This window comes from Astatotilapia calliptera, chromosome 3 (genome assembly GCF_964374335.1).
Source record: "Astatotilapia calliptera chromosome 3, fAstCal68.1, whole genome shotgun sequence".
In the NCBI taxonomy this organism is placed as follows: Eukaryota; Metazoa; Chordata; class Actinopteri; order Cichliformes; family Cichlidae; genus Astatotilapia; species Astatotilapia calliptera.
Window position 1 is genome coordinate 73,445,206 of NC_137424.1, and position 20,867 is coordinate 73,466,072.

Here is a 20,867-nt window from a genome sequence, read left to right on the forward strand (position 1 = left end):
CTGAGTGAGATTCAAGAAATCACGGAAACCCCCAAATTATCACGAGATTCATGAATACGAGTATTTAAATGTTTTATTGCATCGAGTCAGAAAAGAAAGCTCCATGACACAACTTCCTGTCCACGTGTCTGTGCTGTGAGCCACCGTGAACAAACTGTTTACATGTTTTGATTCCACTTTTTCTGCTGTGATCCAAAAGCTGTGTTTTAAAGAAGCACACAAATACATACAGGCTTCAATCATATGTGTGACAAACACCTACAGTTAATGGGTTTTCATAGTAAACAATGTTTGTAATTGAACTTTTTTTCAGCCAGGTAGATCCCACTGAAACAAAAACCTTTTTTTAGGGAGACCTGACGATAGGCAGCAGCTAGTTACAAAAATGATACAATGAAACACAGGCAGCAACAACATGCATGCAAAAATAAATAAACAAATTAAAAAGTTCTATAAAATTCCATTAAAATGAGTAACTACAACAAATCTGTTAGAAACTGTTCCATGTTATAAACTTGGTCTCAATAAATGAATTGTGTCGTTTTCAGTCCTGCAGTTCGCTTCAAGGGTGCTAAATGGACCAAAGCTCTTTTGTTGAGTGTGATGCACGCTGGGCTCTTCAGAGGCTGCAGGCCTGTAACTTCTTGTCAGCCAGCTTGAGAGACACCCAGGTGTTGAGCATGGATGCCCTCAGTTTGCACCACACCAGGTGGTCCCTCAACCCCAAGATCTGCGCTGCAAACTGAGCACAAGCTTCAGGAGACAACACGGTGGAGCAGCCAAGACCTGCAGGACAAAAATAAATAAATCCAAAAACAGCACGAACGATTAACGCTGCACGCTACAGTAAAGAGCTCTGCTCACCACTTGGCATGCGGAGGGATGACCAGACATCTTGTGGTCCCCAGTCTGGAGTGAGAGGAGGGCAGCTGATCACAGGGTAAGCCGTGTTACCAGACATCACTGGGCCGAGGCCGTTACTCCTCCCAGCCACAGCCACGAACACAGTGGGTATGCCATCACCTGCAACACAGCATAAAGAAACGATCCGATTAGAAAGAGTCCCACATCAGTATAAAGACGCAGTTACGTCAATATTAAAGCTCACCTTCATATTCAGCTTTAATGCGGAGCGTCTCATCTGGACCCTTGTGTGCCGAGGTGACTCTGAGGACACAGGGGATCCCGTAGGAGGCGCACGCCTTTCTTATCTTTTCACAATGGGCCACGTCTGAGGTGGAGCCCATTAAAAGCACCACCCTGCTGCTTGCCTGGGGCTCCAGCAGCAACTGTAGACACACAGAAACCATTGAATCATCACTTTATGTCAGTTTTACCTGCTCAAAAGAAAAATCGTGCAGCTGTGCTGTTTTTTTCCTGAATTACATCAAAAGCAGCTGCAGGCTTCTGTGATGTTAAACAGTGTTTGTTGGTTTGGATGTTCAAAGCAAAGAAAGAGCTAAACACTCCTACAAGATCAAGAATAGATTAGAGGCATCTGTTTGCTGTACCTTGACCCTTTCAGAGACCCACTCAAAACTCCTCTTCACCATCTGCATTGCCTCTGGGGTCACTTCCTTCAGCTCTCTGTACACCTACAAAGGGGAAAAGAAAAGTTTGAGGCTTGTTTCTTTTTCATATCAGCATGAAAATAAATCAAAGTCAGTCCATCACCTGTTTGTCTGTTTGCTGGCTCCGATCTCCAGCTGGCCAAAGCCTCCACGAATCGTTGTCAATCACGTCAGCGAGCACAATCTCTCGACTTTTCACACTGACACCAAATTCAATCTATAAGCAAAGAAAAAGTCCTTAGTTGTAGTTCTGCTGCAGCTACAGGAGAGAAGTGATCGCACCAAGATGTGACTTTAACCAGCTGGGGGCGCTGCTGCACAGCCTACCTTCATGTCCACCAGGGAGCAGTTCTGAGTGGCCCAGGCCTTCTCCACCATCTCAAAAATGGCCAGAGTGCTGCGGCTCATTATGTCCACCTCACACTGACCAATAGTGAGCCCAGCCAGACACAGTTTGGCCTCCAGCAGCTGCTCCTCTGACCACTGAGGATCATTGTTGGCATCATCCTAAAAACACAATCAGTGATGAGTTTGCGGCAACACTCAGACTGAAAACACACGGAGAGAATCGCCGCACGCAGCAAGACTCACTTTAAAGAACATCTCCATCTTTAGAGGAGAAAAGCGGTAGCCCTCTTTGACTCCTGGATTCCTCTTGAGGAAAGATCCAGTCGCCACCCTGCGACACACCCACTCAACGGGTATCACCTCGCAGCGCGCAGCGATGAACGCCGTGTCCGAGTGCTGCTTAACAAAGGCCGTCTTAATGCCTGAGGAGAGAAGGGTGGATATCAGAGCAACCTCAAACTCACGGACAAATGACAACATCTGAGATTAAAAACGATATTTTATTGAATTTGTATACATGAAGTATTACTGCATGATTATCATTTCTGTTCATGCACGAGATTTAGGCTGTTTGTTTCCTGTCACTGAATCAACCTTTGATGCAATCTGTTGTTCCCAAAACCTTGTGCAGAAATAAAAACCTCACCAGACTCCTGCAGCAGCTGGAACACGCAGCTCGTGGTTTTGTTGGCAACGGCAGCTTTGCCCTCCATCTGATCTTTGCTCACGGCGTTCCCAGCTGTGATCTGGTCTTTAGACTGGACTAGAACCAGTCCCGGCTGGTCCACGAGCTCGAAAATCTGTTTAGTCTTGCCCTCATTGAGCTTCTGGCCGATTTTCAACTCTGAAAACAAGGAAAGAATTAAAACATGCACATCTAACTGAAGCGCTAAAGTGCGGATTAAGGCTCGTGCAGTACCTGGGGCGGGGGCCATGGCGCTCGTGGATCCTGAGCAGGCCTGAAAGACAAATCACACAACACGCCAGTGAACTTACAGAAGAATTGCTTCATTTTAGTCTACGCCCATAAAAGCCGGATTTGATTTCCTAGCAGGCAGCACTTGTTTCTTTTTTAAAGAAGAAAATAGTGGAAACACAAATCGCCTTTTCAAGTGTCACTGTTGTTAGCGACATGTTATCATGCAGCTTGTCTGTAAGGATGTCACATGATTGCCACGTTCTTATTTCTGATGAAACATAAGATACAGGTGTTGAGACCAGGCTAGTTTGAAGGTATTAAATTGACGGCAGCTAGACTTTGTTTTTGGTTCATGAAGCTGTCCCACATAGGAATCACACCACAGGTCATGTGACCCACATAACCCATGCATTGAGTCACACGTCAGCTCAACTGATGGGACCCTTAACAACCTGCATAGAAACCGGGCAGGTCAACGATCCATCGTGCATGAGAGGTGAAATGTCTTCATGAACCAAAACCCTGGTTTCCTTCAACTAGCTTGCAGTTTAATGTATTTTTCTTTATTTTCCAATTACATTGAATTCAGAAAGTCAACCAGACAACCACAGGTTAGCAGATTGCACAGCGCAGAAGAGCTAGCTCATCAGGCTGAGACGCGGTGGTCTGTTTACACCTACAGGCCAGTGGCAACTCTCACAGTGCACATCATGGTTTGAGTGGGGAGCCGTTACGTGAAAAGGCGATGACACCTCTGAACGATTGCTCATCATCTCACAGTGATGCGATTGGTACTCGTGGTACCAGTTTGCATACTGACGATCCTGAAACTGAATCGGTGGCTCATTGTTAGTCAGTGGTGCTGGTTTCAGTTGTTATGCAGCTGTTCTGCTTAAGTACTGCACTGTTAAGGTTGTGGTCAGCTGATACTGAAGGAGTCACCTGGAAAAGCAGTGAAATATTTCTCCCATTTAAAATCCTGTGACCAGGTGAACAAAACCAACTCTGGAACTTTCTAACATGGATGAGTGAATAACACTGAAGACATAACTTCTCCTCAGGTTTGATTAACAAATGTCAGCCTAACATACATCATAGAGCTGCAGCTTTAGGCTTTACAATATTTGCATGAATCAATTCATCTTTGTTTTTGCAATCTGAAACAATCTGAAACCTAAACATGTTAAAGTTTACAAATGTAATTTTAATGTGGGACATTTTTATTTGAAAAATAATTATATAATAATCTGTCACTCGATTAATCAAGTAGTTGGGGTAGTTTTAAAAGAACCCACACCAGCGTTCATTATGTCGGAGAATACGTCAGTTTTGTAATGGTCACGTGAGATCAGTGTACGTTACCTGTGGCGATGGAGCAGGGGAGGCCACTGAACAGACTGAGTTGATCTTTAATATGGGGATGTGGTCCTGCTCTTCTTTACACTGGGTGTGCAGTCTGTCAGCAGCAACAGGGCCGAGAGGGTTCAGCTTTTTCAGTGATGTGTGCAGTCCAGGGTCTGGAAATAAGAAGGACAAAGGTTAACGTACGACTAGTGTAACATGTCAGCTCCTAACAGGGTTTCATGAGTTGTGCATTGTTTTAGCTCACAGCCGTGTTCTTATCCATATTTAATTATTTCAGAAGGAGACACATTTCAGACCTTCATCCACAGCTTTCCTCTTCAGTCTTCTGTTTGATGCAGTAGTATTCTCTTTATCGACCTCACTCTCAGAAGCACCTGCAAAAATATATTTAAGGCAGTTAAAACACAGATATAGACATGCTTCTTTGCTGCAAAAGAAAAGCATTGTCTTGGTATTAAACAAAGTAAGACTGGCTTACGACCACCACGAGACTCATTTTAAATAAAACATATCTTAAAACCACTTCCTGGGTGGCTGCAGCTCAAGTTGGACCAAGTTGTTTACTAACCGGAAAGTTTGTAGTTTGAAAATAATATTTATTTCCCTCTACCTTCAAGTCTATTCAGTGTTAAAGGGTCAGTTTACTGAATCACAATTTCTCTGCAGATTTTATGGTTTTAGTTGAAATACTAACTAATATGTTGTGTTGATATAAGATTTTGAGAAATATTTTAAGGACAAAAACAGCCAAAACCTTTGTTTTTGGCTGTCCGTGCTGTTCCTGCTTGCTTATCTTACTCATGGTAACTGACCACTGAATGCATTGCGTAACCTTTTCATCTAATTCATACTGATGATAATGATGATTAAATGATCAGCTCACTCATCAACGTGTGTTCTTGATCCAAACGATGCTCCTTGATTTTATGCCGCTCTGACTCATAAGTGTTTGATGCCTCGATGGTTAAGTCAGAATCAGAGGTGCAGGTTTTGTCCTCCACAGCTCTCCTCGTGTTTGCCAAATTGCCGTCCACGTTATTTTTCTCATCACAGTTGTCAGATATTGTAAGTCTGTCTGAATCTTCTTCTGTGTAGTCGTTAGTCGCGCGATTCATAATGGAGTCCACTTCTTCGTAGAACCTCATGAGGCATCTCGGGTCAGCTTCATCAGTCTTGCCCCTTTGAAGGGACCTGTAGAGATACTTGAGGTTCCTGTACTTAGTGTGGCACTGTTTCCAGTCACGATCGATGCCTTGCTGCAGTAACCTCCTCGAGATCTGGACAAAGATGTCCCTCTTTCTGGTTGAGCTCTCCAGCTTCCTGCATATGCGCTCATCGGCCCAGACTTGGATCAGGGCTCGCACCTCTTGGTCGCTCCAGTTGCGACCAGCGTCCGACACCATGACCACTTGGTCAGAGCAGAAGTCTGTGTGTGCTCGATGGGCATCTGGAATAAAAGAACAGATATGGAAGGAAAAGCTTACATATGCAGCTAAACTCCACAGGTAGCAGATTTTCTTTTCTTTGTTGGCATACCTGTACTTCTCTCTCTCTTTATTTCCATTTCTCCGTCCATGTTGCAATCATCACTGTTGTCATCTTAAATAAGGAAAAATAAGAAAATTATTTTCATGGAGTCTTGAATCTAAAACAACTGCTTGCAAACGTGATGCTTACCATCATCCATGTCGATGACCACCTCACTCTCAGAGCCTGTTATCTGCCCTGTGTGGCCTGCTGGCGTTTGTAGCCTCCCTGCTTTCAGTTCACCATCATACAGTCTCTTCTGCATCTCCATGCTCCCATTTTCCAGTCCTTTGTCCAGTAAAATAGCTTCCACTTCATCAAAAAACTTCATGTACTTCCCCAGGCTTCCTGCACTGCTGCCTCCTGCAGCATGTGCACTTTTAGCAATCTTATAGTCATATTTCAAATTCTTGTATTTTGTACGGCATTGTCTCCAGTCGCGTATCACCCCATATTTTCTTTGCATCTGCCGAGCCATCTCTTGGAATATGGATTTGTTGCGCAGCGTGCTTTTCAAACGTTCCTGAATGTTGCGGTCGGCCCAGACGCACAGCAGCGCTTTTACTTCATCATCTGTCCAGTTGCGGATTCCCTCTTCAGCCACATTCGTAGAGTCAGAAACAGCTGAATGAAATTGAATCTTTATTCCTGTGCAAACATGAAGACATTGTCATTTTTGGCTAAAGGGTGATTGTTTTTTTTAAATAAAAGAAACTTTAACCTCCTAGGATCCACATATAGAGACATCACATTTAGACCAAAACTCAATTTTGCTCTACAAGGGCCTGATATCCACCGAGGACATTATACTGCTACTCTTCTCCTCATATGTGGATCTCGTTTTTCTTAGAAACAAAAATCAGGTGAAAAAATAATTCTGATAATTCTTTGTTTTTACATTCAACAGGTCCCAATCCGCCCAAACATCAAAGAGAAATTAAAAATGCATGCCATGGAAGAGTTCAGGTCTTAGGAGGTTAATGTAATTGTCTGAGTTTGTAGCACAAGCAAGCTTTATCCTTTGATGCTAGTTTTTGTTTTTTCCCCAAGTGAACAAAGTCATGTTGTTATCGTCGTTAGTACAGTTGGTGTTGAACACAGTTACCTTGCTGGACTGGGTAGATTCTTCTTTGATTATCCACACCTTCCTCCCGTGGCCTTTCTTCCACTCCTGGGCTGTAGTTCACTGACGTGCCTGCATCAGGCCTCTTGCTCTGAAGTCTCATGCTTCTGAATTAGCTGAGACTCCTTCCAGCTGCGCACAACACTGAGCCTCCTCAGACGCTCTGAAATCCCCTCAAATGTGCTTCTGTTCTCTACCACGTGCTGATGTCCACCCTGGTCCCACACTGAGAGTAGAGCCAGCACCTCAGCCTCCCCCCACTGCCTCTCCACGGAGCCTTCTCCCTCCCCCACCTCACTATCACCTCCTCTTTGTCTCTCTGCTCCTCTCTCCAAGTTTGAACCGACCCGGAAACGCTTTTCCGCCCAGCCTGTCTGCTGCACGGTTCCCTAGGAAACCAGGCAGTTAAGCCTGAAAGCAACGCCTTCATGCTGAAAAGCTGCCTCACCAGTGGCTTAAGCTGTGTGCTGAGGGGGCGGGACTAAGTGTAATCTGAGAAGCAGCTTGGTAATGGCTGAAACTGCAGCAAGAAGACTCTCCATATATGGCAGCCTCACAGCAGGGAAGCAAATCTGCTTTTTTGTTTTCGGGTGAATTTTGTTTCTGCTCCATTTGGCCCTCGTTAAACCAGTTTTGATTTGCCTCAAGGCGACCGTTACTGTTTCATGCAGAGAAGAAAAGAAAATCATTCATGCAAAAACACATTTCCCACTAATACATGACAATTTACACTGTTATTTTTTAAAAGAGTTGTCAGACACATAATATCCTGTGGAGGCCAAAATTATTAGCCCCCCAGGAAACATGGAACAATTTCCTAAACTTCTTCCCAATTTTATGCAGTATTGATGAAACTTGATATAATCAGAGTCACTGGTGCTATTTAGTAGCTTCTGGTACATTTTGTAATATAAAATACATTTGTAGGCTTGCTTTGTACCAAATGTAGTAAAAAGCCCCATGTGAATGTTTGCTTTCAAAACACACCTACAGTAATGAATCACCTTTAAAAACACACCTCAATTTAAATCAGTTGGCTTCCTAACAACATCCAATCAGCATAAAAAAGACTCCAAGGAACAGGGCACTCGAACACATGACAGGGACGACTGTTACTCGCCAAAGACAAAGGAAATCAGAAAGAAGATCGTAGAGGCTCATAATAAGTGGAAAGGCTACACTGCCATTTCCAAGCAATTCACAGTTTGCTGTGGAAAATACTTTACTGAAGACGTATGAAGTGCAATAATTACACCCTGGAAAAGCAAAAGTTCAAAGAAATCATGAAAACCCCCAAATTATCACGAGATTCATGAATACAAGTATTTAAATGTTTTATTGCATCGAGTCAGAAAAGAAAGCTGACTCGATGACACGACTTCATGTCCACGTGTCTGTGCTGTGAGCCACTGTGAACAAACTGTTTACATGTTTTGATTCCACTTTTTCTGCTACGATCCAAAAGCTCTGTGTGCCTTAAAGAAACGCACAGAAATACTTACAGGCTTCAATCATCTGTCTCTTTATTATTTATTAAATCTATATTTAACCAGGAAGATCCCACTGAGATTAAAAACATTTTTCAAGGGAGACCTGCAGCAAGTATCTCACAGTTAGAAAAAATGACACATATAGACACAGTCAGCAACAACACACGCAGAAATCAATATAAATTCAGTAAAAAGTGTAAACCTCTGCTTAAAAGTAGTGAAAGAGCTGGATCTTGCATCTTAAACATGTCGCTCTCATTGTTCTACATTCTCATGTTTTGTTTTTCTTTACACACAATGAAATTGTGGGTTTTTTTTTTTTTTGATTTGGTTAAATGCAGCTTTTGCAGAGAAATGATGAAAACGTTTTTGACTGTTGTGAAAACTGAAGTGGCTCTAAATCAGTTTTAGTAACTCTGGGATTCTCAAATGTGTCCTCACAGAGAAAAAACAATCTGCATCCATCTTCCACTATCATCCATTTGCTGTATCCTTTTTGTCTCTGTTATCCAAGGGATTAACAAAATAACTAGCTGCCGCTCACCTTTTACTGCAAACAGCTCTACAATAAAGCAGGTCACCAGTAGAGAAAGAACTTCAAGGTTCAAGGTTCTTTATTTGTCACATGCATAGTTATACAAGTATAACACACAGGGAAATGTAACCTGACACGCTCCTCGACATGTGCAAAAATGGGAGGGGGTGTGGGGGGGTTGGAGGAAGAACATTATATATATATATATATATATATATATATATATATAGTATATACATTGGGTGAATGTGCAGCAGTAGCAGCAAGCAGGTGAATTCTGTACATTAATAAGACATCTGACTATTTTACAGAATAGACAATATAAACATATTTAAAATGAAAGGAATTTGAAATGTACATTGTGCCTGGGTTTAGAGTGTCCTTGACCTCATGTCCAAGTCCAATAATTAGATTATTAATGTGCAAAGTTAAGTAAAACAAAACACCCACACAAAACCCACCAATATGACATTTTGCAGCTATTTTCAATGCTGATTCTGTTCTCTGTCTTTAATCCCGCCCAGAAACAAACAATCTTACATTTGCACTGTAGCCCTAAACCCTTCTACATCTGACCTCATAGAGGTTCATGTGAAAATACAATCCGGTGCAGGAAAGTAATTTCTATGCACGATTGACAGTTTTATTGTTTTTTATTGTGTTATTTTGTTGTAATTTAAATCTCAAAAGTACTCAAGAGTCATTAAAGGGTTATGGGGAAATGATGATGAGGAAAATCTGTTGGTTCAAGTATTTCCTGCTGAACAAAGGCGTAGATTTGGCATGGACGGAAGGGACATGTCCCCACCAATAATTTGATGTCTTCGAGTAAAGAAAAACTAACCCGATAGAAAGAAAAAAACCCGATCTGTCAGCGTCTCATTCACCCAGCGGTGCAGAAAGAGTTAAATTACGTCCTCTACTGGAGTCCTACGTCATGTGACAAATATGGCAAATGTGATTGGCTGTGCCTTTCAGGGAGCTCTGTTTAGTTTTAGCAGCGGCAAATCTGCGCTGCAAGGAGGAGACGAGGACGACAGCAAAAAGGAAGAACCTGGATATAAGAAAGTAGTTTTCAAAGAAACCTGTAAGTCACTTAAAGTCAAGTTCACTCATAAAATGTGTCCGTCATAATAACGTTACAGGCTATGCTAGGCCATACATGCCAACACTCCCGATTTTTCTGTGGGAATCCCGAATTTCAGTGCCTCTCCAGGAGCCACCATTCTCCCCATATCTCCCGATTTCCCACCTGGACAACAAAATTGAAAAACCATATCCCAGATTGGCCCAGCCAATTCCAGTTTCCGAACAATGGCTACTATTACTACAGCTACTTAGTTTTAATATTACTCTTATTTCTCTTTCTGGGTCGCAAAATAAACTTTTAGCGTCTTTTCAGGCGAGAATGTAGCTGTGTAAACTTCAAATATCTGAGCTCCGGCGAGAGCAGCAAACTCCCGCGGTCTTTCGCTAAAGTTACTTAAATAACTTAAACATGTTATTGTTTGGCCTTTTTCAGTGTTTTATTTGTTCGTGAGTAAATCGGTTTGGCTGAGATTAAAGTTATTAGATTAAATAAAACTTTATTAATCCCTCGGGAGGTTCCTCCGGGGTTTTCACACAGCTGAATAAACGTCAAACAGAAAACTGATTAAACATAAATATAACCGGACACTGGCGTAAATTCTCGAAGAACGAGACGGTCGAGAATTTACGCCAGTGTCCGGTTATATTTTAGATAAAAAGGAGCAGACGGCAGTGTCACTCCACCGAGAGAGCTCGTGACGTAATTCTGAAGGCTGGATCGTCACAGTCGCTCACTTCCGGCCAAACCGGCTTTCGTATGACCCGCCCACTCAGACCGCGAAGGGCGGGTCCTCAGGTGGGCGCAGCTTCCACCTGAGGTCTCAATGTTGGCAAGTAGGTGCTGGGCTTGGCCCACATCAATCTAAAATTGTTTGTAACCATGAATAACGTGATGCCATGTCCACCAGGAGAGACTGGACAGTATAGATGTTGTCGTGTGGGGCTCCAGTAGTCCATGTGTGTTGCTTTAACAGTAGTTCATGTTTAGAATAAACAATCCCAGCTCACTGAGTTGATAGGGGCAATAGTGTGCCTAAAATGTTGCATAATTCTGCTGAGAGATCTTTTACTCTGAAGAAATATTATAAGGAGTATAAGAAGAAATATTGGGGCTTTGTTAAATATGGAAGCTGCATTCTACAACTAGACATAACTGTGGTACAGCCCTACTGTCAGTGTTTACTTGCATTACTTGTATTGTGTACTGTTTACACAGTTACACAGACTTCTACTTGTGGACTGTAAATCGTGTTAGGACCTTGGTTAGAAACCTTAGGTTATGTTTAACCCACAACAAAAAAGTAATTTAGTGCGTTCCACGAAGTGAGTGCACCGTTACTTAAAGAGTTATATTTTAGTCTGAAAGCTGTAAATGATAAAGGTGAAGATTTATTATTTTGTGTAACGCCTTCTTATTGATGCACACACAGCTTTCTGTGTTTGTATCTTGTGAAATCTGGTGATTGTAGACAGAAACACTTCAGGCTCAGCAGTGTTTCTATCTGAAATGCCGTCTCAAGAGTCGCATGTCTCTGTTAACTGCAGGTATTTTCAACACCTGGCTGTTGGCCTGAGGCAGAGGAGACACTGTGAGAGAGAAAACAGAGACAATAAGGTCCAAAAAACAAAGAAGGAGGCCCTCTGCTGTTGACGCTCCTTGAAAAGATGCATACATGCATTCACACAAAGACTCAGCCGCTCATGGCAAAAACACAGACAATGAATCTCCTCCTGTTGTTTACAACAACAACATGGAAAATCAGTGAGTTATATTGTTGTTCCACATTGAATAGTATAAGGATGTACCTCAGCATAAATCAGTTCTTATCAAGAAAAATAAAAGTGTAACCAGTAGAATACAGTAGAACAGACGTAAAAACATCTGAACATGGATTAGTTGCAATCTGAATAAAATGCTGCATAATGCAAGTTTGTCTTTGTATGACTTTATTCAGTCAGAAAGACTTACAGCAGGGCTTCACTGTGTTTACTTATTGGGACAGACTGAGAACGTGGGTTTTAGTTTGAGATCTTTGTTTTGTAACTTGTAACTCACGTCTGAACCGAGTTTAGCTTTTGTTTTGCAAATCAGCGACACTAAAATGTAAGTGTATTCTGACTTTGGAGACACAGAATACAAATATGAAGTAAATATGAATAAAAGTGTCAGGTTAAACTTGGAGGCCATTATTAAGCAGTCTAGCCTGTAACCTCACAGTACGATGAACAACAACTTCATGCTGAAGACTTTAAAAATGTCCAGAATAGCTTCAGAAAACAAAAACGTATTCTCTTTTTGCAGAACATGAGCTTCTGATGGTTTCATCCACTGATCTCTGTCTCACATTCATTGCCAACACCCCTCAGCACTTCTTTATGTTGAGGTGTTAATGAAACATGTCTGCCATCAGGTTATTTTAACTTTCACAAACAACGACTCTTTCTACCAGGCTTCATCACACATGCTCACTGACCTACGCGACGTTTTATCTGTAAACATTAAATGCTCTCAAAACATACATTGACGCTTTTATTCTGAAACATTTGGCGCAAGGCTTCCAGGTAGCGCTTCCACTGACAGTTTAATCCTGAAGCTCCACGACGTGAACGGAGTGAAGTTTGGAGAATACAAGCTGAAGAGCGGCCTGCTGGCACCCATTTATATTCACCTGAGGGTGCTCGTGTCCCACCCCGCGCTCACGCACCAGGTAACCACGTGCTGCCTTCATGACTGCACAGCATACTGACTTCAGAACAGCTGAAAGCGATACCGGACACAGGAAACGTCTGCTGGATGCACTTTCTGAAGGCAAATGTGTCTGTGTAGGCACTCGTCAGCTCCTGTGTAACATTAATACTCGCGGTTTGTTTTACAGTAATTTAGCAGACTTAATGGTTGAGTTTCAGGGAACTCCTCCTTTCACACAGCGTAAGGCAGTTCAAACAGATCAGACTGGACCTGTCAGCAGCTAATCACTCACTCAAGCCTCAATGATGTTTATATGAATCAGCAGCTTTCTGCAGCTCCTCTTCAGGTCACTCAGGATAAGATAAGGCTCATGTGTTTATTTGTGTTGCTTCACAATCCAGGAACAAAAAATCAGTACAGTAACTCTGTCACCTTCACTCTCTCTCAGCCCCAAGAATGGCAGCGACTCTCCTGCCAGTAAGAAGCTGGAGCTTAGTTATTAAGAAAGAGCCGAGTTAGGAAGTATGTAGTTTTAAAACTTTAATCATTTAAAGTCTGTGAAGGTTCTCAGTCATCCAGGTCATCGTAGCCAAAGGAGCTTGCAAAGAAAAGCGTCTGGACTTCTTTAAGTTACTTGAAGACGTTTCACCTCTCATCCGAGAAGCTTCTTCAGTTCTAAGGTCAAATGGTGGAGAGTCCCAGATATAAACCTAGTGGGAGTGACCCCCCACAGAGGGACAAAAGGACCCCCTGATGATCCTCTAATCGCCTGAGCCAAGGTGTGAAACTGGGTGTGGGTCCCAATCAGTCAGAGTTTTGGGTGTGTTCATTGTGAAACCTGGCCCCACCTTATCATGCGAATTCCTGAGGTCAGATGGCCCAGGATGTGAGTGGGCGTTAAGGCGTCTGGGAAGGGATCTCAAAACTGGATTATAGATGGCAGAGAGTTGGTGTCGTAAACCACCGCCTCTGTTCAAAGATGGTCGCTCACAGTGGACATAGATGGCTTCTTTCACTCCTCTTTCAAACCATCTGTCCTAATTTAATTATTTAAAGTTCAAACAGAGACTGGTGGTGTTTTCTTTGGTTTCTCATTTTCTGTTCCTTCTTCATTTGTTCCTTCTTTTATCTGCAGACATTTACCTTCTAGCATCAAAGCTGCTGAAGATTATGGAGGAGAAGCAGTCCAACCTTTGTGTGTCTGCTGATGTAACCAACAGCGAGGAGCTGCTGCAGCTGGCCGAGTCGCTCGGTCCAAAGATCTGCATGCTGAAGACCCATGCAGACATCCTGGAGGTACAGCAGGATCAGAATCAGAATCAGAATACTTTATTGATCCCTGGGGGAAATTATTTTTTGTTACAGTGCTCCATTATAAACCAACATTAAGACAAGACAGACAATACGCTAACTAAGAATAGTACAATATATACATACATATATATACATACATACATACATAAGTCACTCATAAATAAATAGTTGGAAAAGAAACGTGTAGTTGTAGCAGTAACCAGTGTGTTAAGTGGATGCGTTGTACAGGGAGATGGCTACAGGCAGGAATGATTTCCTGTGTCGTTCAGTGGTGCTTTTCGGTAATCTCAGTCTCTCACTGAACGAGCTCCTGTGACTGACCAACATGTCATGGAGTGGGTGGGAGGTGTTATCCAACATTGTCTTTATCTTGGACAGCATCCGCCTCTCCGACACCACCTTGAGGGAGTCCAGCTCCATCCCCACAACATTGCTGGCCTTACGGATTAGTTTATTAAGTCTGTTGGCATCTGCGACCCTCAGCCTGCTCCCCCAGCATGCAACAGCATAGAGGATCGCACTGGCCACAACAGACTCATAGAAAATCCTCAGCATTTTCTGGCAGATGTTGAAGGACCTCAGTCGCCTCAAAAAATAGAGACGACTCTGGCCCTTCCTGTAAAGTGCTGTGGTGTTTTTAGCCCAGTCCAGTTTATTGTCAATGTGTACTCCAAGGTATTTATAGTCCTCCACAATGTCAACACTGACCCCCTGGATTGAAACAGGGGTCAAGTGTTTCCTGGTCTTCCTGAAGTCCACGATCAGTTCCTTGGTCTTTGCCACGTTGAGCTGCAGATGATTCTGCTCACACCACGTGACAAAGGAGTCGACCACAGCCCGGTACTCTGTCTCATCATCCCTGCTGATGCGTCCAACCACCGCAGAGTCATCAGGAAACTTCTGAAGATGGCAGGTCAACTCAAACCTTGAGTCTGTACATGTAACAAACAAGCTGATGGTTTTTTCCATATGTGTTACAGGACTACACATCAGCCTTCATTCAGAACATGCAAGCCTTAGCAGAGAAACACAACTTCCTCATCTTTGAAGATCGCAAGTTTGCTGACATCGGGAACACAGTCAAGCGTCAGTATGATGGTGAGACGATTTCACACTTTCTTTTTGTCGTGTAAATTCAGGATAACTTAAAAATCATGTTGTTTATATCCAAAGTATTTGAACGCTGTGATCTTCTGTCTTTTCTCCAGGTGGTTTGTACCAGATTTCCTCCTGGTCCCACATAGTGAATGCCCACACAGTGCCGGGAGTGGTGAAAGGTCTGAGCGCTGTAGGAAAGCCTCTGGGCCGAGGCTGTTTGCTCATAGCTCAGATGAGCTGCCAGGGAACCCTGGCTGCTGGTGAATACACAAAGGCTGCGGTGAGCACAACTGTGTGGGACTTGTTCTCAGTTTGTTTACATGTGCTTTGTGTTCTTTTCAGCTTACAGCTGTTTTGTGTTTCACAGGTGCAAATGGCAGAGGAGCACTCGGACTCTGTGATGGGGTTTATCTGTGGCTCCAAGCTCACAGAGAGGCCAGAGTTCATCCACATGACCCCCGGGGTGCAGATGCAGGCTGGAGGTAAATCTGACTGCGTTTGTTGAACTTTTTCCACTTTTATTCATAAATTCACACTAGAAGAACTACAAAGTGAGGTGTGCACACAGTGTTGATATGAAATCCACCCTACTGAAGATACATGGATACACAGTGCATGCTTTTAGTGGTACATCCTTTGTTGTTGTAACTCGTGGAGCCCCGTCCTACACAGACTGTACACCTGAAGGTGAAGCCTGCACCGTGTCTGATCAGGAGATTCAGAGATTTGTGTGAAGTCGTTCTCTGTTTGTAAAGTTCAGGTCAAACTGCACCTCAGACAACCCTGAAGTCTGCTTTTTGCCATGACTCATTTCTAACACATGGTGGTGCTGTAGTACATCAAACAAGCTACAGCTATTGCTGCTCTCCCAAAGTCTGCAGCAGTCTCCCCCTTTAACCCCATTTCCCTCGCATAATCTCCTCAGGGATTAATAAAGTATTCTGAAATAATTCTGACTTGAGATTCAAAGTGCAGCTGTAACAGGAGCTGTGCAGGTAAACTGAGTGTTTGTAGGCAGCGTGTAATGATGTACACGGTAATGTTTGCGTCTGATATCACTGCCACATTAAGGTTTGCACTTGCAGGCTGTTCTTGGCAGGTGTGTATTTTACCGTTGATCTGCTGCTTTAAACGTTTCTGATTCTCTTTAATTTGTCCTCGATCCCTCAGCTTTGTGAACAGTCTGCCGAGCACTGTTGTGTTTCACCGCTGAGCTGTAATCTACAAACAGCAGTCTCACTGTTTGGGTGAATATAGTGAAGTTTGATGCTTAATTTTGCAGTGAAACATGTTTCTTGGATGGAAAAGAGACTATATAGCAACACAAGCTGTTCATGGTGGAAGAATAAGTTTTATATGTCAGATTACACTGTAAGAGAACTACAAGCTTTATACTGGTGTCAGTTTTTAAAGTGTTTTTCACTTTGTTAGCTTCTTTCTGAGAAACAGGAAAAATCGTAAACTACGGTGGAAACTGTGCTGGGATCTCACCTTTTTCTCTGCTCTGTTCAGGAAAATCCTCCCACACACCCACTCACTGTTAAACTGGGTTATGTAAAGCTACTGGCTTAACAAAATGATTTCCCACTCTGGAGAACCGATGTGACTGTGACTGGAAACTGTGCTGGGATCTCACCTGCTGGTTTTTAACACTTTTTAGAATTTTTTTTTTCAAGATAAGATCAATGGCCTAAGAGGAAACATTGCTCCCCTAGATAGCCCCTTCAACCATGATCTTCCACACCCCATAATTATGGAATCCTTTGACCCAGTTTGTTTAAAATATCTATTGGAAATACTGACACAAATGAAACCCTCAAAAAGTCCTACCTACTGTCCTACCTACTTCTCTATTTTGTAAAGGTTTTGACGCAACATGGCCCTCTGTGGTCAAGTTAATAAACTGTTCCCTGCTATCTGGCTCTGTCTTCAGGTGCTTTAAACAGGGAGTTATTCATCGTCAGCTCAAAAAGCTTAACCTGGATCAGACACTTCAGTCAAGCTAAAGACCCATCTCAAAACTTACTTTCATTTCTTTCATTTCATTTCATTTTCATTGCACTGGAGAAGTATAATCTTGATAACTTTCAGTTGTTTTTAGAAAGTGACACTCTACAGAAACATCTGTCCTCAACGTCACAAATGACCTTTTGATGGCAGAGGACAGGGGTGATTGCTTAGTCCTTGTTCAATTGGACCTAAGCTCAGCCTTTAATACCGCTGATCATCTCTTAATCCACCGCTTAAATCACATAGTAGGGATATCTGGATCTGTCCTACAGTGGTTCACCTCATTTCTGGCAGAACACTTTTAGTTTTAGTGGGAAACTTTCGGTCAGATGTAGCTAAATTCTAATGTGGAGTCCCACATGGATCGGTTTTAAGCCCCACTCACAATGTCTTATAATGAGAGGCTGCTTTCTCTCACACATTATGTTCACTTATTATCAGCACATGTTGTTGTTCTGTGGAAGCTAACATCTTGTAGTTTCTGACACTTTGCATGTTTAGCATGAGGCTAAAATTCCCCCTCAGTGGGTCACTGGTGACCTGCTGGATGTTCAGAGGTTCATTAAATCCAACATGACTAAAAACTCAAATGTCAAAGGAAATAAACAAAATATTTAAAGTCAATCATTCTGATCATAATTGTACTTTGACCTTTAACCTCTCTGCTCTGTGTTGTTTCCTCTTTCAGACCAGAAAAACATCACAGCTGAGTCTGGTCAGGACGTCACTCTGACATGTCGAGCTGCAAACAACAACATCTTAGTTGTACAGTGGAGGAGAGATGACCTGATGACAGGTTATGTCCTTTTGTACCGAGATGGTCTCTCTGATTCAACACACCAGCATCCATCTTTTAAGAACCGGGTGGATCTGCAGGACAGACAGATGAAGGATGGAGACGTGTCTTTGATTCTGAAGAACGTGACGATTAATGACACTGGAACATACGAGTGTCGTGTCTTCACGGGAAAAAGACGCTTATGGGAGCCCATCAGCATCATCGACCTTCGTGTAGTTGTTCCTCCAGGTGAGTGAGTAGAGTTGAGTGTGTGTGTGATCAGAGGTGAAGCTGCTTCCTGGTTGTTGATGTTTGTTTATTGTATGGATGAGCTGGTGGATGTCAGAGGTAGACAGATGTTTCTCCAGCTGTTGTCTTTGTGGCTGGTAGTCTAGAGTTGTAGAGCAGCATTGTTTGGTTAGAGCAGAAACAAAGACATTTATGAATCCGTCTCTTCTTCTCTTGCTCTCTAACTCGTCTGTAAACATGTGTGGGGAAACTCAATGTTAAAGCCTACAGCTGGAGGGGAGGGGTGAAGCTGGTGGTTGTGAGTCTGTGAAAGTGAATCCTGCCGGTGCCATAGCTGCTGAAAACGTACTTAGTGCAGACACAAAACGTCCATCAGCTTCAAAGTCTGTCAGAAAAATGTCCACATGGTGACTGATAGGGGTGGGGGAAAAATCGATACTGTGTAGTATCGTGATATTTTGTTTGCTAATAATGTATCGATACAGGGACAGCAGAAATCGATATTTTGTTACAAACAATTTTTTCGTGGACTGGAACATGCTCTGACTTCAGAGCATGTTGATCAGCTCCTTTTTCTGAGCAAGAATCCTGACATTCCTTCATTCTCCAAATGTGTTTAACTTTTTTTTTTTGGCAGCAATAAACATGACAGTTTACTTATTTTAATTTAAGACGTGTTTTATTTTAATTAAGTTTAAAACTTTTTTATTTAATGTAAAATTATATTTTGTTTTAATTTGTTTTCAAATTCTTCAGTTGCTGAATGGGCTGCATAGTTTTCATAAATTGCATAGTTCAGAATAGCTATAATTGTACCAGATGGATGCATTCAGTTAAGTTGGACTAGACTGTGATACAAACCGTTCAGTTTGTCAACAATAAAACTGACTGAAATGAGAGACTGAGTGTGAGACTTTGATATTAGATAAAATTAATATTGATAAAGTTTACCTTTATGTACAGAATTTGAATATCGCAAAATATTTTTAGAAATTGCAATAATATCGTATCGTGAGATGTATGGTGATTTCCACCTCTAGTGACTGATGGATGAGAGAGGTCCCATTGTTGTTGTTGTGCACAAATCATTGAACAACACAAACACTTAGAGCTGCTTTCAGTGCTGCCTGTTTTGTTACTGCACACATTTCTGATGGTCCTACAGTCCAACGTAGCAAATATCTCCCTGAAGCCTCTTCTTAGAGACCAAAGGTTGGATCAGAGCGAGCAGCTGAAAGGACACATCTATGAATGCAGTCAGAGACTTTCTCACAACCTCACACTTCATCTGGTCACATTTACACTCAGGTTTTAATTTGTACCTTTGTTCTTGACAACATCCTTGTGTTTGTCAGGTTTAGCAAGTCAGATATAGCTATTATAAATCAAACGGTTTCTACTGAGTAAATGAAGAATAAAGAGTATAATCTTGATTTATTTCTCAGAATAATTTTCATGTGGATTCAGTTTGTCTCTGTGTATAAAGGAGACACGAGGCTGGGTGGACACTTAACATGTGTAATCCAGCTGTGACAGAGACAAAGTGTAATGTGTGTGTCAGTGTGATGTGTTGTAGTGTCAGGATGCAGCTACAAAGCTTTTTGTTCAGTGTATACAAACAGCTGTAGCTCCATAAAGGCAGCATGCAGAGACTCAGTGTCTTATAATGAGAGGCTGCTTTCTCTCACACATTATGTTCACTTATTATCAGCACATGTTGTTGTTCTGTGGAAGCTAACATCTTGTAGTTTCTGACACTTTGCATGTTTAGCATGAGGCTAAAATTCCCCCTCAGTGGGTCACTTGTGACCTGCTGGATGTTCAGAGGTTCATTAAATCCAACATGACTAAAAACTCAAATGTCAAAGGAAATAAACAAAATATTTAAAGTCAATCATTCTAATCATAATTGTACTTTGACCTTTAACCTCTCTGCTCTGTGTTGTTTCCTCTTTCAGGTCAGAAAATGAACATCAAAGCTGAGTCTGGACAAAATGTCACTCTGCCATGTCAAAGTTCAAACAACAACAACTCCATCACAGGTGTAAAATGGATGGGATCTCGTCTGGAAGGTGAACATGTTCTTTCGTACCAGAATGGGAATTTTGAACGAGACAACCAGGATCGGTCTTTTAAGAACCGGGTGGATCTCCTGGACATACAGATGACGGATGGAAACATGTCTATGATTGTGAACGATCTGACGCCTGCTGACAGTGGAACATACATGTGTGGTGTCTTTATGGAAGGAACACGCTCATGGAAATATATCAGCTACGTACGTCTGAGAGTTACTGATCGTCCAGGTGAGTGAGTAGAGCTGAGTGTGTGTGTGATCAGAGGTGAAGCTGCTTCCTGGTTGTTGATGTTTGTTTGTTGTATGGATGAGCTGGTGGATGTCAGAGGTAGACAGATGTTTCTCCAGCTGTTGTCTTTGTGGCTGGTAGTCTAGAGTTGTAGAGCAGCATTGTTTGGTTAGAGCAGAAACAAAGACATTTATGTCTCCTAACCCTAGGGGAAATTTAACTGGTATTTTCCCCCATAAATATAAATCCTCTTATCAGCTCTGGCAGTATTGAAATACTTCAAATGCAGAGTGTCCAAATTGTCATTCTTTATTCACCCTTTATTCTTTTTTTTAACCTAATCTACTTGACAAAGAAAAAGATTCTGTTCTTCACTCGTCGCCTACCTGACACCTCACAGCTGTTTCTCACCTGCAGGTCCGACAGGAGGATCTGTTGCACTGATCATCGGTGTTT

The 20,867-nt window shown here is 42.3% G+C and overlaps 3 protein-coding genes across 3 annotated transcripts in view; 1 reads left to right on the forward strand and 2 right to left on the reverse strand.

Moving 5' to 3' along the window:
• LOC145425781 (uncharacterized) overlaps positions 1-20,867 on the reverse strand; it is a 95,631-nt gene that overhangs the window by 53,156 nt on the left and 21,608 nt on the right. The gene's annotated exons all lie outside the window — the stretch shown is intronic.
• On the reverse strand, positions 56-7,230 carry LOC113010327 (uncharacterized). The gene is made up of 15 exons (XM_080299116.1): positions 6,836-7,230; positions 5,881-6,378; positions 5,740-5,802; positions 5,087-5,650; positions 4,500-4,577; positions 4,201-4,355; positions 2,839-2,878; positions 2,566-2,763; positions 2,163-2,341; positions 1,899-2,078; positions 1,675-1,788; positions 1,512-1,595; positions 1,109-1,289; positions 865-1,023; positions 56-786 (listed from the first exon to the last, which is right to left on the reverse strand). The coding sequence occupies exons 1-15, from the start codon at positions 6,954-6,956 to the stop codon at positions 620-622; spliced, it is 2,781 nt and encodes a 926-aa protein (XP_080155242.1). The 5' UTR covers positions 6,957-7,230; the 3' UTR covers positions 56-619.
• LOC145421406 (uridine 5'-monophosphate synthase-like) lies at positions 9,827-16,672 on the forward strand. Its single transcript, XM_080291712.1, has 5 exons — positions 9,827-9,965; positions 13,792-13,952; positions 14,951-15,068; positions 15,179-15,348; positions 15,436-16,672. Exons 1-5 carry the CDS (start codon positions 9,827-9,829, stop codon positions 15,571-15,573), a joined length of 726 nt encoding a protein of 241 aa, XP_080147838.1. The 3' UTR covers positions 15,574-16,672.

What these genes read in the sequence shown, in the direction of transcription:
- LOC145421406 (XM_080291712.1), top strand. Translation starts at nt 9,827, where the DNA reads ATGGCAAATGTGATTGGCTGTGCCTTTCAGGGAGCTCTGTTTAGTTTT. An exon ending in AGTAGTTTTCAAAGAAACCT is followed by an intron (nt 9,966 to 13,791) that starts GTAAGTCACTTA and finishes TTTTATCTGCAG; the next exon opens with ACATTTACCTTCTAGCATCA. An exon ending in AGTCAAGCGTCAGTATGATG is followed by an intron (nt 15,069 to 15,178) that starts GTGAGACGATTT and finishes TCTTTTCTCCAG; the next exon opens with GTGGTTTGTACCAGATTTCC.
- LOC113010327 (XM_080299116.1), bottom strand. Translation starts at nt 6,956, where the DNA reads ATGAGACTTCAGAGCAAGAGGCCTGATGCAGGCACGTCAGTGAACTAC. An exon ending in AATCTACCCAGTCCAGCAAG is followed by an intron (nt 6,379 to 6,835) that starts GTAACTGTGTTC and finishes ATGTTTGCACAG; the next exon opens with GAATAAAGATTCAATTTCAT. An exon ending in GGTCATCGACATGGATGATG is followed by an intron (nt 5,803 to 5,880) that starts GTAAGCATCACG and finishes TCCTTATTTAAG; the next exon opens with ATGACAACAGTGATGATTGC.